The sequence below is a fragment of the Nematocida parisii genome (genome assembly GCF_000250985.1).
Source record: "Nematocida parisii ERTm1 unplaced genomic scaffold supercont1.2, whole genome shotgun sequence".
NCBI classification, from domain to species: Eukaryota; Fungi; Microsporidia; genus Nematocida; species Nematocida parisii.
In genome coordinates this window covers 124,152-139,051 of record NW_013524647.1, presented here as the reverse complement: position 1 = coordinate 139,051, position 14,900 = coordinate 124,152, and the positions used below count along the sequence as shown (strand labels likewise).

At 37.9% G+C, this 14,900-nt stretch overlaps 7 protein-coding genes across 7 annotated transcripts; 5 read left to right on the top strand and 2 right to left on the bottom strand.

Annotated features, from left to right (window-relative positions):
• Positions 1-214: 214 nt before the first annotated feature.
• NEPG_00747 (DNA-directed RNA polymerase II subunit RPB1) lies at positions 215-5,128 on the top strand (the record flags this gene model as incomplete). The annotated part of the gene is made up of 1 exon (XM_013203123.1): positions 215-5,128. The coding sequence occupies one exon, from the start codon at positions 215-217 to the stop codon at positions 5,051-5,053; it is 4,839 nt and encodes a 1,612-aa protein (XP_013058577.1). The 3' UTR covers positions 5,054-5,128.
• A 985-nt stretch (positions 5,129-6,113) lies between these two features.
• Positions 6,114-6,779, top strand: NEPG_00746 (BUD32 protein kinase; the record flags this gene model as incomplete). Its single annotated transcript, XM_013203122.1, has 1 exon — positions 6,114-6,779. The coding sequence occupies one exon, from the start codon at positions 6,114-6,116 to the stop codon at positions 6,777-6,779; it is 666 nt and encodes a 221-aa protein (XP_013058576.1).
• Positions 6,780-7,915: 1,136 nt separating this feature from the next.
• On the top strand, positions 7,916-10,342 carry NEPG_00745 (uncharacterized protein; the record flags this gene model as incomplete). The annotated part of the gene is made up of 1 exon (XM_013203121.1): positions 7,916-10,342. The coding sequence occupies one exon, from the start codon at positions 7,916-7,918 to the stop codon at positions 10,322-10,324; it is 2,409 nt and encodes an 802-aa protein (XP_013058575.1). The 3' UTR covers positions 10,325-10,342.
• Positions 10,343-10,427: 85 nt separating this feature from the next.
• NEPG_00744 (uncharacterized protein) lies at positions 10,428-12,535 on the bottom strand (the record flags this gene model as incomplete). The annotated part of the gene is made up of 1 exon (XM_013203120.1): positions 10,428-12,535. One exon carries the CDS (start codon positions 12,533-12,535, stop codon positions 10,439-10,441), a length of 2,097 nt encoding a protein of 698 aa, XP_013058574.1. The 3' UTR covers positions 10,428-10,438.
• Positions 12,536-12,574: 39 nt separating this feature from the next.
• Positions 12,575-13,117, top strand: NEPG_00743 (ribosomal protein S8E; the record flags this gene model as incomplete). The annotated part of the gene is made up of 1 exon (XM_013203119.1): positions 12,575-13,117. One exon carries the CDS (start codon positions 12,575-12,577, stop codon positions 13,106-13,108), a length of 534 nt encoding a protein of 177 aa, XP_013058573.1. The 3' UTR covers positions 13,109-13,117.
• Positions 13,118-13,541: 424 nt separating this feature from the next.
• On the bottom strand, positions 13,542-14,890 carry NEPG_00741 (CMGC protein kinase). The gene has a single exon (XM_013203117.1). The coding sequence runs from the start codon at positions 14,883-14,885 to the stop codon at positions 13,884-13,886; it is 1,002 nt and encodes a 333-aa protein (XP_013058571.1). The 5' UTR covers positions 14,886-14,890; the 3' UTR covers positions 13,542-13,883.
• Positions 13,572-14,007, top strand: NEPG_00742 (uncharacterized protein; the record flags this gene model as incomplete). Its single annotated transcript, XM_013203118.1, has 1 exon — positions 13,572-14,007. The coding sequence occupies one exon, from the start codon at positions 13,572-13,574 to the stop codon at positions 13,839-13,841; it is 270 nt and encodes an 89-aa protein (XP_013058572.1). The 3' UTR covers positions 13,842-14,007.
• Positions 14,891-14,900: the final 10 nt, after the last annotated feature.

Here is a 14,900-nt window from a genome sequence, read left to right as displayed (position 1 = left end):
GCTTGGTAAGACTGTGTGGCTATATATATTTTTAAATTACGTAGAGAATCTTTAAATTGGCAACCCCCGATCAAACTGATCACTTTATTAATAGTCGACGTGATGTAAAATCATTTACTCTACCAGGATTAAAAATAAAGAATTCTTTCTTACTATAATCTCGGGGGCTTGTTCGATTTCGCATCTATTTTATTTTATTTATTTTTAAAAATAAATGGGCTCGGATATTTCTATACGGAGAGTGGAGAGTATTGAATTCGGTATTTTGTCTCCTGAGGATATTATAGCAATGAGCGTCTGCAAGATAGAGCACCCAGAGACAATGGAAAGTGGAGTACCTAAAGAAGGAGGACTGGTGGATTTGCGGTTGGGCACTTCAGAGAGGGGGTTTCTTTGCAGCACGTGCGGGCACAGATCAGATAGCTGTGTAGGACATTTTGGGTATATCGAGTTAGCAAAGCCAGTGTTTCACATAGGATACATAGGAAAAATAAAAAAGGTGCTAGAGAGCGTGTGCTTCTTCTGTTCAAAGCTTCGGGTGGAGAAGAGCATCTTGCACTCACCCAAGCCAAGGACACAAAAAGAAAGAAAAAGAAGATTAAATTACATATGGAATTTGGCAAAAAACAGAGCAGTGTGCATGGGAGAGCTGGTTGAAAGTGAAGACAATCCTGAAGAGAAGCAAAGAACTGGGTGTGAAAACCGGCAGCCAACTATAAGAAAAGAGGGTCTACACCTGCTTGCATTTCAAAAGGGCGAAGAGTCATCTGAAGGAAAAACCATGCTAAGCGCTGAAAAGGTTTTAGAGATACTTAGAAGAATTCCAGAAGATGACATTGAAGCGCTTGGGTTTGATTTGGAAAAGGCCCGGCCTGAGTGGATGATTATACGGGTACTTCCCGTGCCGCCTCCACAGGTTCGGCCGTCCATTGTTATGGAGGGATCTTTAAGATGCGAGGATGATCTAACACACAAGCTGGCAGATATAATTAAGGCAAGCAACAACCTTAAGAGATATGAGCAAGAAGGTGTAGCAGGGCACATTATTCGGGACTACGAACAGCTTCTTCAGTTTCATATTGCGACTCTAATGAACAATGATATTTCTGGGCAGCCACAGTCTCTGCAGAAGAATGGAAGGCCGCTTAAGGCAATTAGAGCAAGGCTGCGAGGTAAAGAAGGCAGGGTAAGAGGAAATCTTATGGGAAAGCGTGTGGACTTTAGTGCGCGTACTGTTATCACTGCGGATCCAAATATAAGCATGAACGAGGTGGGTGTGCCAGAAGAAATTGCAAGAATGCTAACCTTCCCAGAAAGGGTGACCGAGTACAATATTGACAAACTAACCCAGCTTGTGCACAGAGGGCCGTATAATCATCCAGGCGCGAACTATGTAATAAGAGATGATGGGCAGAAGATAGATCTGCGATTTCACAAGGGCGAGGTACATCTGCAGTGCGGATATGTGGTTGAAAGACATTTGAGCAATGGAGACACCGTGCTGTTCAACCGACAGCCATCTCTTCACAAAATGTCAATGATGGCGCACAGAGCACGGGTGATGAAATACTCCACATTTAGGCTTAACCTTAGTGTTACAGCGCCGTATAATGCAGATTTTGATGGGGATGAGATGAACTTGCATCTGCCGCAGTCAATACCTGCGCAGGCTGAGCTGAAAGAACTGGCTCTGGTGGAGAAGAACATTGTTTCTCCGCAGAGTAATAAGCCAGTTATGGGTATTGTCCAGGATACGCTGATGGGGGTATATAAGCTCACGAGGAGAGATCTTTTCTTAACAAGAAGCCAGGTTATGCACCTGCACTATGCAATTGACAATGGAAGCAAGCCTATAAAGCCAACAATACTGCGGCCAGCTGTCCTGTACACAGGAAAGCAGATCTTCTCAGCAACACTTCCAGACGTTACTTATAAAGGGCTTCATTCTGAGCATGTGCACGGAAAGAACTATAGAGCAAACCCAATGGATAGCGAGGTTGTGATAAAGAATGGAGAGCTTCTTGCAGGAATTATATGTAAAAAAACCGTGGGGACTGCGTCAGGTGGGCTTATTCATGTGATTGCCAACGATTTCCCGAGAAGCGTGTGTGTTGATTTCATTGATGCACTGCAAAGGGCAATTAGTACCTGGCTTATGGCGTATGAGACATTCTCTGTTGGAATTGGGGATACGATTGCAGACCCGTCCTCCATGGATATGATCAAAGAAGCAATTGAGCAGGCAAAGGGGGATGTAAAGGACATTATTGTACAGGCAGAAAGCAATAATCTTGAAAGACTTCCCGGCCTTACCATGCGTGAGTCGTTCGAAGCTGCGGTCACCCTTGCGCTAAACAAAGCAAGAGATACAAGCGGTACATCCACACAGAAAAATCTAAGATCCCAGAACAATATTAAGCAAATGGTGGTGTCTGGATCAAAGGGTTCGTATATTAACATTTCGCAGATGAGTGCATGTGTGGGCCAGCAGAGTGTGGAGGGGAAAAGAATCCTTAACGGTTTTAGAGACAGATCCCTCCCACACTTTACAAAGGATGACTTCACAGCAGAGTCTCGAGGGTTTATTAGCAGCTCTTATGTAGCAGGCTTATCACCAGTTGAGTTCTTTTTCCACGCAATGGGAGGAAGAGAAGGACTGATTGATACGGCAGTTAAAACGGCCGAGACAGGATATATTCAGAGAAGGCTAATTAAGGCGCTGGAAGATGCTCAGGTCCGGCATGATAAGAGTGTGCGAGATGGAGAAGGGCATGTTATACAGTGTGCATATGGAGGAGACTGCTTCGATGCAACATATGTGGAGATGCAGTCGCTGGCCCTCTTCTGCTCACTCGAAAAATTTTCTGAAATGTACATTATAGATTACTCAATTCTTTCAGACTACCATCTTTCGCCATCTATATTAAGCTCATTGAGGTTACCCAAAACCAAGGCGCTTTTAGCTGCAGAGGTGAAAATGCTGCAGGAGGAGGCAAAGAAGCTGCAGAGCAAGCACTCAAAAGGGAAAAAGCCTCTTCCGGTTCCTTTTGAGAGAATATTCAGAGTGGCAGGAGAAATGCGATCAGCAATTTCATCTTCTTTTCCGGGAGTGGCTATAAAGATGGGGGAGGCAGGAAGCCAGATGGGCAAGCACAGCCGCTTGCCGCAATATGGATCAAGCACATACCCAAATGGCATGGACATGGAGAATATTAGGTGGAGCGGAGAAGATCTTCTTCCAGAGACAATTATTAAAACACGGGAGGCATTAGAAAAGGAGCTGCAGGCAGCAATCAGTCATGTAGATGAAATATCCGAGATTGCGTTTTCTTTATTCAGAGCGCATCTTCGGGGGTATTTCACTGTGAAGCGAATACTTTGTGAATACAAGCTTTCTTCATATGCATTTAACTGGGCGGTAGATCAGATACGCACCTCTTTCCTTAAAGCTATAGTTTCAGCTGGAGAGATGGTGGGGACACTAGCTGCGCAGAGCATTGGTGAGCCAGCGACGCAGATGACTCTTAACACATTCCACTTGGCTGGTGTAGCCAGCACTGTGACAAGAGGAGTGCCGCGCCTTAAAGAAATAATCAACGCTGCCCAAACAATTAAAACCCCATCTCTTACAATCTATCTAAAAGAGGAAATACGGCATACGCTTGAAGGCGCAAAGAGAGCGCAGCAGGAAATAGAAAGATGCTATCTTAAGGACATACTTTTAAAGTCTGAGATAATATATGATCCAACGATGCGCGCGGTCAAGGCGGATGAAGACTTCATATTTGCGTATGGTATACTTGATCCAACTGTGTACACACCAGACTCGCCGTGGATGCTTAGGCTAGAGCTGAGCAGAAGCGCAATGGTGGACAGAGGTATCAGGATAGAGCAGGTCGCAAAAACGCTTTCACACAGCACTACGTACAGGTGCATGCACAGCGACCACAACTCTTCAGAGCAAATCATCCGTTGCGAGCTGCCAAATAATGAAGAAGCGCTGCGAAAGATAGAAACCGGCGTTTCATGCATTATGGTTAAGGGGATGCCAAAAATTAAAAGGGTGTTTATAAGTGAAATAGGCACAGAAGATAAAAAAGAGTTTGTCCTGCAAACAGAAGGAACTGGGCTGCTTGATGTGCTTAGCCATCCACTAATAGACCCCACACGCACTGTGTCAAATGATCCGCTAGAGATGTGCAGAGTCTTTGGTGTTGAGGCTGCAAGAACCAGCATTCTTAATGAAATTAGACTGGTGATAGAAAGCGATGGATCGTATGTGAACTTCCGGCACTTGGCGATTTTGGCTGATATAATGACACAAAGAGGAATTATATGCGGTATCACGCGGCATGGCACAAACCGAGGAGAGTCTGGTGCTCTTATGCGGTGCTCATTTGAGGAGACGGTTGAAATTTTGCTTGAGGCGGCTGCCACTGCTGAGATAGATAGATGCAAGGGAGTGGTTGAGAGCGTTATGCTGGGGAAGATTGCCTCAATAGGTACAGGAATAACAGACGTGCTAATTGACAAAAAGAGCATTGAGCTTGGTGTTATGGCAATGGAGAAGTATTCATTTGAGGATGAGGAGGATATTTCTGATGAGGGAACCCCCGTAGACCTTCTTTCACCTTCAAGCACAATACACTCCGACCACACTGTTATGTCAAGTCCGTCAGACAGGTCCATACATGGATGGTCGCCGCAGAATACTGAAATTGGATATACTGCATCAAGCCCCAACATATCATATGGATATTCTAGTGGTGGGTATGCGCCATCATCTCCTAACATTGTGCACTCTCCATACATGCAGGGTGTATCTTCACCTAGCCACGAATATGTTCCCATGACGCCCAGAAGGATGCCAGGAGTACACAACAATATGGGCGGAATGAACAGCGGGGCATACAGTATCAGCTCTCCTAGCTCACAGAAGCTGTACTCGCCAGTTCCATTCACACCTGCATATGGGTATGGTGCCATGGGCGATGACAGCGATGAGAGCAGCAGTAGCAGCGATGAATTCAAGAATCCTATACAAGATGAATAAGCTCTGTCTTATCCTAGAAGTGGAAATCAAAAATGCTATAGATTTCTTCATGCTCATTTTGAAATAAACATGCATCATAATTACTACTCTATTACAGTTTATTAGCAAGCCCTAGGGATAGATTGTTTTGTTCCTGTAGTAGTTGCTAGGTATTTTTATTGCTGGATATTTAGTTCTTATTCTTTCATTGGATTTACTGCACTGTGAATAAATATAAAATACAATTATTAGAAAATAAAATATTGCTTCTATTGGAATAATTAAAATTTAGGCTGCATTATAGCCTGAAGCCCAAGCTGCAGAAATATTATGTCACCGCCCAAAAGCGGAATTTTAGAAATAAGTTCTTTATACTAGCCAATCTCTTTATAGCAAGCAAACAATGCATAGAATGTTAAATTTGCCTTTAAATATTATTTTAAAAAATACTAATAAATACAATTTTAATGTACTTGATTTTAAGTACATTATAAAACAATATAAATTATAATTTGAGAGAAAATTTAGACAGTGCGCCACATATATACTGTGCATGCAACACTATAAATATTATTTATTTTGCTCTGGCATACCTTCCTAAAATATATATCTTGAAAATAGTAGAAGTACTACATTGGCGTACTCTATGTTCTATTTATTATGATGTCTATGCACGGCGCGCCAGAGCTTCTTAGATAAACGCAGTCTATTAATATTTCTTATGTGATTTTATTTTCTATTTTTAAATTTTGTTATATTTGTAATATGTGGGTATAATTCAAATAAAAACCAAATGAGCAAAAATGTATAAATAAGCATTTGGGATTATGTAAGGGTGGCATATGTAATCTAAAACAAAATATAGTACAGAAAATAAGATTCCTGATATATTTGTTATATGTATGCATTAAATTATCCTATGCAGCGTTAAATTTCAGATTTTTATTTCAGTGCATTCTGATTTAAGATTGTTTGTTTAGGCATTAGAAGTTTTTGTTTTTATAGATCTGAATAATTCTTCTGTTATTCTAAAATGACCTGCTTGTGTCTTGGATAAAAAATCTTTTCTTTTCTTAAATAAATGAAGAGTCTCTCTATTGGCGCAGAAGCAACTGTTTACAGAAACAACAACTACATTGTAAAAATAAGAACACCAAAGAAATACAGAATAAGCGAAATTGACACTTCTATACGAAAAAGTAGAACAAAGCTGGAGAAGATGCTTTTGAAGAGAATAGAGCACTTAGATATTTCTCCAAAGATACATGATATGAGTGTTCTGCCAGAAATATCAGATAGTACTATTTGCTTAGACGAAAAATATGCTATATGCATGGAACATCTGGAAGGAGAAACTCTAAAAGAGGCAATTATTAAAAACAGTACGGATGCCAGCTATATAATTAGTCTGCTTTCAGATGTTTATAAGTGCATAGGCCAGCTGCACGGCCAACAAATAGTGCATGGAGATCTAACACCTAATAATGTTCTTCTGTGCAGCGGAAAAGTGAAAATAATTGATTTGGGTCTAGGAAAAATATCAAATAAAATAGAAGACAGCGCAGTTGATCTTTACGTCTTTGAAAGAACAATTATGTCATTAGCAGGAATTGTACTGGAGAGCATGAGTGAAGCAATTGAAGCGGCTTATATAAATGGAAATGTGAAAAAAGGAAAGGAGACCCTAGGAAAGCTAAAGGAAGTACGAAGGCGTGGAAGAAAGAGAGAACTTAATGCAGTTGGTTAGGCAGTGCTAGTTTACACATATAAAATAGAGTAGTTTGCTTGATCTAATCTAATGTGATTTTTTAGTATTTTATTTGTATTCTTTCTAATTTAAATATTTCATATTATTTTGTTTTTAATGTGTAGCTTTTATCTTCTAAGAATATACGAAATGTAAAAATAAAAAATAGGAAAAGAATCTAAAATTAGATGACTTGAAATTTAATCGCAGCAAATGTCTGCCAAATAAATAAAAATAGAGATAATTTTATATTACAAATTATTTATTTATAAATTAACTGTGAAAATATCAGGAAACGTAATAAGTAGTGTATTATATACAAGGGGTTTAAAGTAAAATCCAAAACAATAAATGCCCACACTAATTTAAACCATCTTCCGAAACTAAACGGTTTTTTTACTTAGCACTATTTTCTGTTTAATTTTGTGTGGAGTGGTATAAGTTGGTTACTCCCATGCACATTATTAAGACTCATTTTAACTTTTTATTATTCTTACCTTATATGGCTTGAATTTCCAACTATACAGCTCTATAAGACTTCGCGGACATGGGCGTGAGGCTCCCACGTTAGGCATGGTTCCTCATATGATAGAAACCAACAGTATACACTAATAACTGTCCTTATATAGAGAGGGTTAAAGCACAAAATTGGCATAATATAAAAACAAGGGGTGTTATAGAACAAGAATAAATAAAGGAGAGAAATCTCCCCGAAAAAAAGATAGAATGGTAAGAAAGAGGGAAAGAGCGCATAGTAAAGGATATATATAACAGGACAAGTTTATAAGTGCCTACAAGAATTGCGTTATATATTGTATATATTTAAACTTATGTATTTTAGAATATTTTAATAATACTTTTACTTTTATAGTATTTGCATTAAGCTATATTTGAATTTTAGAATAATATGAATTTATATATTGAAAATATGTTTATAGTATTCGGGTTATATTCAGAAATTAAAAGATACAATACAGATCAATCTGTTTTACTCAACTTCAGATTTATAAATGCCAAGCGAATATAAAAAAAGCTCTTGTATTATGAAGTATGTAGAAGACAGAACAATGTGAAAGTTTTGGTTTATGCTTTGTGCCTCTTTGCTTTAATAAAAAATATTTATATCCTGCTTGAATATGCTAGCACAGGGAGCTGACTTAGTGTTATCAGCGCGAGGTAGCAAAATATATGTCTATAGTATGGCAGAAGGAATGCAATTAAAAAGTACAATTAAAGGAAACTCCCAGGTTTCTGCGGCTGCGTGTGCTTTAAACGATTCATTTTTGTTAATTGGAACAGTAAGTGGGCATCTATACTACTACAACACAATAGAAAAAAAAGAGCTGATTACTTTAGAAGAGTGCGAAGAGATAGCCAAGATACCACTTAAAATTACATGCATATTCATTTTAAATGATATTGTATATGTTACATCTGAGACTGGTACAATTAGAATATTTTCTATTCAGCTGGTACAGAGGGCTGCAAATACAAGTACAACTATAAATACGACACTCACAGAAGGTAGCGCCGAAAAGGATGGATGGATGGAGGAGATAGAGTCAATTGGAGAATCTACAGCAGATACACTCAGCATGAACATTAGTAGAACAGAAGGAACCCACCATGTATTTAAGTATATGAGAGAGATAAAACACACTACACCAATAACCTCTACTGCAGTATGCGGCTCCAACATATATATACTGGATATGAGAGGAAGGGTTATTGTGTTTCCGTCAAAGGTTGTATATGACAATATTTCAGATATTTATTTTAGGAAGTATCTATTTTGTATTGATGAGTGCACTGTATTTGCAGAAGTTGGTCGGGTTTTTACGTCAGTGTACTTTGCAAAATCCCCAATAAAGTATATATCAAGTACAATAGAGGGAGGATTCTTTTTTATATTAACAGAAAGTGAGCTGGAAGTAATGAAAATAGAGGAAATGGGAGGAAAGCGGGTGTACTCACAAAAGCTGTCCAAGGAAACCGAAGAGATTGTGGTAGATTCAAAGAGGTCTCTGATATATGGCATGCACAATGGAAAGCCTACAAGAATAGATCTAAACTATGTGTGGATCGACAAACCAATAGAAGATCTAAAGATAGAAGGAAGTACAATTAAAGAGGTGCGCAGAGAAGAAGAGCCAGATGTGGAGGGCGATGAATACTTTGACATACCAAATGTAAAGGCTGTGAAGGACATGGCGCTGCCTTCTGTTAAATATGCATCTGGGAATGTTAAATTGAACCTGCGCAAAGGCGCATTTGATTTTAGTTCAGACTCAGATGAGCATGATAGTAATGCAAATCAGCATAATTCAGATATTGAAGATTTATTTGAGTCTGGCGATGGGTCTCCTAGTGCAGAAATGCCAGAATACGGGCACTCCCATCTTTTGGAGACGACTGCAGACCCTGCGCCGGTAACAAGCACAAGAAAGCACTGTGTTTTAAACAAAATATGCGGTCCTGTATCAATTACTAACAATCAAGACCGATTAGCCTATTGGTCAGCAGAGTGCAGTATTAGGGTATCTGATCGAATGGATTATAAGCAGATTGAGGTTGTTACGCGGGCATCCTCTGTTGAAGTTTCCATTTTGAAAGAAACGGGGGATATTATGCTAGCTGCAGCGTCCAAGTTTATTCTTGTGCTATACACAGGAGTATATTTAAAGATATATCAAAGTGCATGTGGAATATTTTCTGAAATTTCATTAGTACATAAGATAGAAACAAAAAACAGAGTAGAAAGAGTTGTTTGTGGCGAAGAATTCTTCTGCATAGTAAGCGAATGTGGCCTATTATCTAATGTGTCTGTGTATTCCAAGACCCTAAAAGAGCTGTTCTGTTTAGTTGGTGCTGTTAAAGGAATTGCAGCAAGCGGAGAGTATTTAGGAATTATTTTAGAAGAGGGAGAAGGTGTTTCGGTCCGGGCATTCAGATATGTGAATGGCACAGTTCGAAGTATAAGCAGCGCATATTTCAATAGGCAATCAATTGATTTTTGTGGAATATCAAATACTGGGGTGTTTGTTTTTGAAGTTTCCTCGCTTTTCTATATCTTGGGCATGTCTAGAATTATTGGTCTGTCCAGCACAGTGGCAGGGGTTCCTATTTCCGTGGTTGGTGAAAACATAGCGTACTTATTAGAAAATGAAAATGGGTCTATTACCATATACCCGGAGGCAGTTCAATACAGTCGCATTGTGCGAGAGTGCTGCTTAGGCAAGAAAACGAATATTTATGCAGAAATCGAACAAGAAATGAATGATATTCCTGTTAGTTCAGTGCTAAGCAGTGAGTTGCTGCGTAATGGATCTACAGAAAGTGATCAAACAGCAGTACCTAGATCAGAAGAAGATGAAAATACTATTTTTATCAAAAGGGCGCACAAATCAGTAGAAACTATCCCACGCAAGCCGAATACTAGCTATTCAGATATAAGTAAAGTTGAGTATCCAACCATGCACACACCTACAAAAAAAGTAAAGCACTCAAATCCATTTGCAAGGAATAATACCACACAAAGCAAATAGAAAATGCAGTAGGGGGGTTCTGTATTAAATATTCCATAAATATTTCTGTTTTTCTTATAGCGGCTTTCATTGTTTCTAATTATTGTTGCAGATATACTAAATTCTCTGTTCTATTTATTCTTTTTCCTCTGCCCATTCTAATAGCGCCATGTGTAAATCTTTTTGTGAAGTCTTAGCTCCTGGAGTGTGCACCAAGTAGTCCAAGGCTAAATTTCCTTCGTCTGGAACAGCTACAGTCTTATACCGCTGACTAATATGTGTAATAAATAATTCGCATGCTTTAGATTTCTTAAATATATCTAATGCCTCAGGAATAGTTGAATGCATTGTGTGTTGCGCCTGAATGTACTCTTCTTCTTCAAATGTGCCCTCATGCACCATTAAGTCTGCGCCAAATGAAAGATCTGCAAACTTAGTATTTGGCCTTGTGTCTCCAGAATATGCAACAGAATATGCTACATTATCTGCATACTCCTTGAGTAAAAAGCTATAGCTTTCGTGTATGTGTAGTGCGCTACACATAGATAGTTTATATTTAAGTGTTAGCGCCTCTGGGCAGCTAAGATTCGGTTCAACTATTACTGGAAGGTTAATAAAATCAGCAAATGATACAGCATTACAGGATGCTTTGATTTGTAGAATAGCCTTTTTAATATCACACGCCGGCTTGTAGTTCAATGGATCTACAGTTCCTGTGCGGCTATATATATTTTGCTGAATTTTAATAACAAGCCTCTCTCTTTTCCCAGATATACATATATACTCTGTATGTTCTTTTTTATATACTTGAACAGACAAATCTGCGCGATTTTGAACAAAAATACACGATGTTCCGTATTTCTCTAGTGCAGGAACTAGGCATTTGTGGCCAAATACAATTACAGCTGAATTACCAGCTAAATTACACCGGTTTAAAACACTAAGCGTTCCCAAAACATGATCGGCATGGCGGTGTGTCAATATTATCATATTTAAACTAGCATAATTATATCTGTTCTGTATGCTTATCTTGTTAAGCTGTGTCCCGGTATCTTCACCGCAATCAAAGAGAACTGCTCCATTCTGAGATGTTATAAGAATAGACGATACATTTCGAATTACTCCAGGAACAGCGGCCGCAGTGCCTAGAAACACTGTATGTGGCTTGCTAATAGGCAAATTGCTGTTGTTAGTGGCTGAACTATTTCTTGCTGTTTCAATATCATTGTCTTTAAGAAGAACCTCTCTCTTCCACTGATTATGGACGGTCAGTTCATTACGACCAGTATAGTTTATAAAAGATTGGTCAATTAACACTTGGCTATTGCGCAAATATTTTGTATGGCATAATTTGTACACACGGGGCCTAATTAGTGGCGTGTAAACTGGGCATATTTTATTGTAAAAGTCTTTAACACAATCCGCCTCTACTTCAGACTTTATTAGAATGTATTGTGCCACTTCTGTTATAGTTTTTGCTGTTTTGTTGTGTAATACTACTTTGCATTTTATTTCTTTTTCTACACTAACAAGTGTTTTATGCTCTATTTGAGTGTTTCTAAATCCTTCTGGCGCTCCTCTTATAAATATTTCTACTCTTTCATTTCCTACAATAAAAGACTGTATGTCTTCTACAGATATTGAATAGTTCTCTGATAAGACCGTTATAACAACTATTTTAGGGTACTTTATCTCTTTGTTTCTAAATTCATCTACAAAGTATTCCACGCCCTCTTTTACAATTCTGCCTGTCTTATTCAGTGTGGCAAGATCGCTCTTGCTAGATATTCCTTTCTCTGCCGCCTTTTCTACATTAAAACTTGCTTTTTTATTTGGAAGTGTGACTGCTGTATAAACAAGCCCTTTTCTTTCTTCTATGCACACATCTGCAATTCTTTCTGGACATTTGTTATCATACTTGCCAAAAAACTCCAGATTTCCTATACCCATTCCAACTTCTTGAATTCTTCTAGCGATTTTTTCTGTACTTACATATTTAGTGTGCCTCTTTCCTTCGTGCATTGCGGTAGTTAGCATCCCGGATATTGCTGGAACTATTTCATATTCACTGCATATGCAGATAACCTGGGCCTTTGACGACTTTATCTTGTGTCTTCCCATATACCGCTGCATTCCCTCAAATCCTCCTATTATAATATAGTTTGATGTTGTTCTGTTGATGATTCTGAGTGCAGTGCCACCCTCTGTGGAGTTTATTGCTATTTGGTACATTTTTGTATTTTTATATTTTCAGTTTTTAACTCCCCTGCAATGGGACTAACAAGAAATGGAGAACACAAAAGAAAAAACACGGGTGGAAAGAAATCAGTAAGAATTAGTAGAAAGAAGCACGCCATTGCTAGACAGCCAGCAAGCACAAAGGTTGGAATAACCAAAGTAAAGCAGCTAAGAGTTAGAGGAGGAAGATACAAGATGAGAGCATTGAGATTAGCCAGCGGCAGTTTCACTCTTAAGACACACAACACCACAATGAAGTGTGCTATTAACCAGGTGATCTACCACGGAAGTAACAATGAGTTAGTAAGAACTAACACATTAACCAAAGGATGTGTTGTAAAGCTAGACCCAACTGGTTACACCCCAGTAATAGAAAAGATTCTTGAGGCAGAAAAGGACATTTTGGACATTGATCCAGTATTTGTCGATGAGTTCAAGCAAGGAAACTTATACGGAGTAATTACATCAAGACCCGGTCAGTCTGGAAGTGCCGATGGTCACATATTACAGTCTGAAGAGCTCAGCTTCTACCTCAGCAGAGTGAAGAGCAACAAACAGAGAAAATAAATAATGTGGTGCTTTTTTATCCTTATACTTCCTCTATTTATAGTTTTGTGTACCGGTAAATCGCCATAAAAATGAATATATGTAAGGCATACGCGAAAGCCTTCTTATGTATTATTGCATATAGTGTATATTATTTATTTGCTTTTCTTTATATTTTTATGATGGCCAGAACTCTCGCACACACAACTGAATATGGAACGGCTCAACAATGATATTATTATATTATTAAATACACGATATATTAAAAGAATGATTAGACATATGGTATATAAGTATTCTTAGTGAATATTCCAATATTTTATTTCTTTTAATTATTGGTTCATTTCTAACCATAAGAAATACTTTAAAGAGTTATTTACACACCTTCTGATACTATTACAGCGCATAGAAAGCATGCTAGTACCTACAATTCTACTTGTAAATTGCGGCCCATTACAATACTTGTCTATCTTAGAATATTCAGATGCTGATTGGTTGGTGCATAAATTCATTGGTTGATATATTTACAATTAGATTGGTTAATACAAGCATTAAAAAGTATCCTTTGCGGAGTATATACATGAGATTCAATATAGAGCACTTTCTATTTATAAGTATTTTTGTTATGGTTGTGTTTTCTATTTCTGCAGTTATTTCTGATACAACCGCCACCCCTGCACCTTCTGCTGCACCAACTGCCAATAACAACACACCAAGCAACCAAGATGAAAATAATTCTTCAAAAAAGAAATAATGTAGAAAGGATTTCTCTGTACATAAATAGAGATGGATTAGACTATATATAGTCTATGTTGCTATAGTCTTTAGATTGAATATTTTTAATACCTTCATTATTGAGTTTTCTATTACTGGCATTAAGAGTTAACAAGGTTTTAAAGAGATTCTTGCCACACCCCGGTATATTTTCAAATAAATTGCTCTTTTCTTCCTTTTTAATCGGAATAAATCCGCCAAATGGGTACTTGCTTAACATTTCTTTGTCTTTTTTTGTTACACCTAGTTTAGTGACTATTTCTATTATTTGGTTCATTTCGCAGTCTCCATTGAAGCAGACTTCATTATACAAAATCTCCCAAAATGTGCATCCCGCCGCCCATATATCAACCTCACAGCCATAATCCCTGCTGCCTATCAAAACCTCCAAAGGAACATAATGAAGTGTTCCAACAATGCCGCTTTTACTCAAATTGACATTATTTAGTTCGATTTTTTCGTGAATATTATAATATTTATCATACTCGATCTGTTTTATAATCATTTCTTTTACTTCATTCTTAAATATTTCTACTTCTTTTGTTGTGGGGAGTGTTGTGGGATTGTTTTCATTCCCCTTTCTGCTATCTGACAATCTATCTTCTTTTATGTATTTAGCTGTGCCAAAGTCTGTTATTTTTACATTCTCCTTGTATATTAAAATGTTTTGTGGTTTAATGTCCCTATGGATTATTTCTTGGCTATGGAGATATGATAGGCCATCTGCAATACACTTTATTATATAGTACTTATATTCTGTTGATTGTATTGGGAATATCTCCTTTAAATTCATTTTATAGTACTCCATTGCAAACCATCTTTTACCTATCGAATGTATAGTAGAATGCATTTCTATTATATTTACATGGTTTAGCTCTTTAAGTATTTTTATTTCCTGGCTTTTCTTGTTTTTAACTACTTTTATAGCCAATTTTATTGGAATTTTATTTGATTCTCTGGTCTTTTCTATACAATAGATGGAAGAGTGATTTGTTTCATATATTTTCTTACATTTGGCCTGCATAGCGATAATATGGCA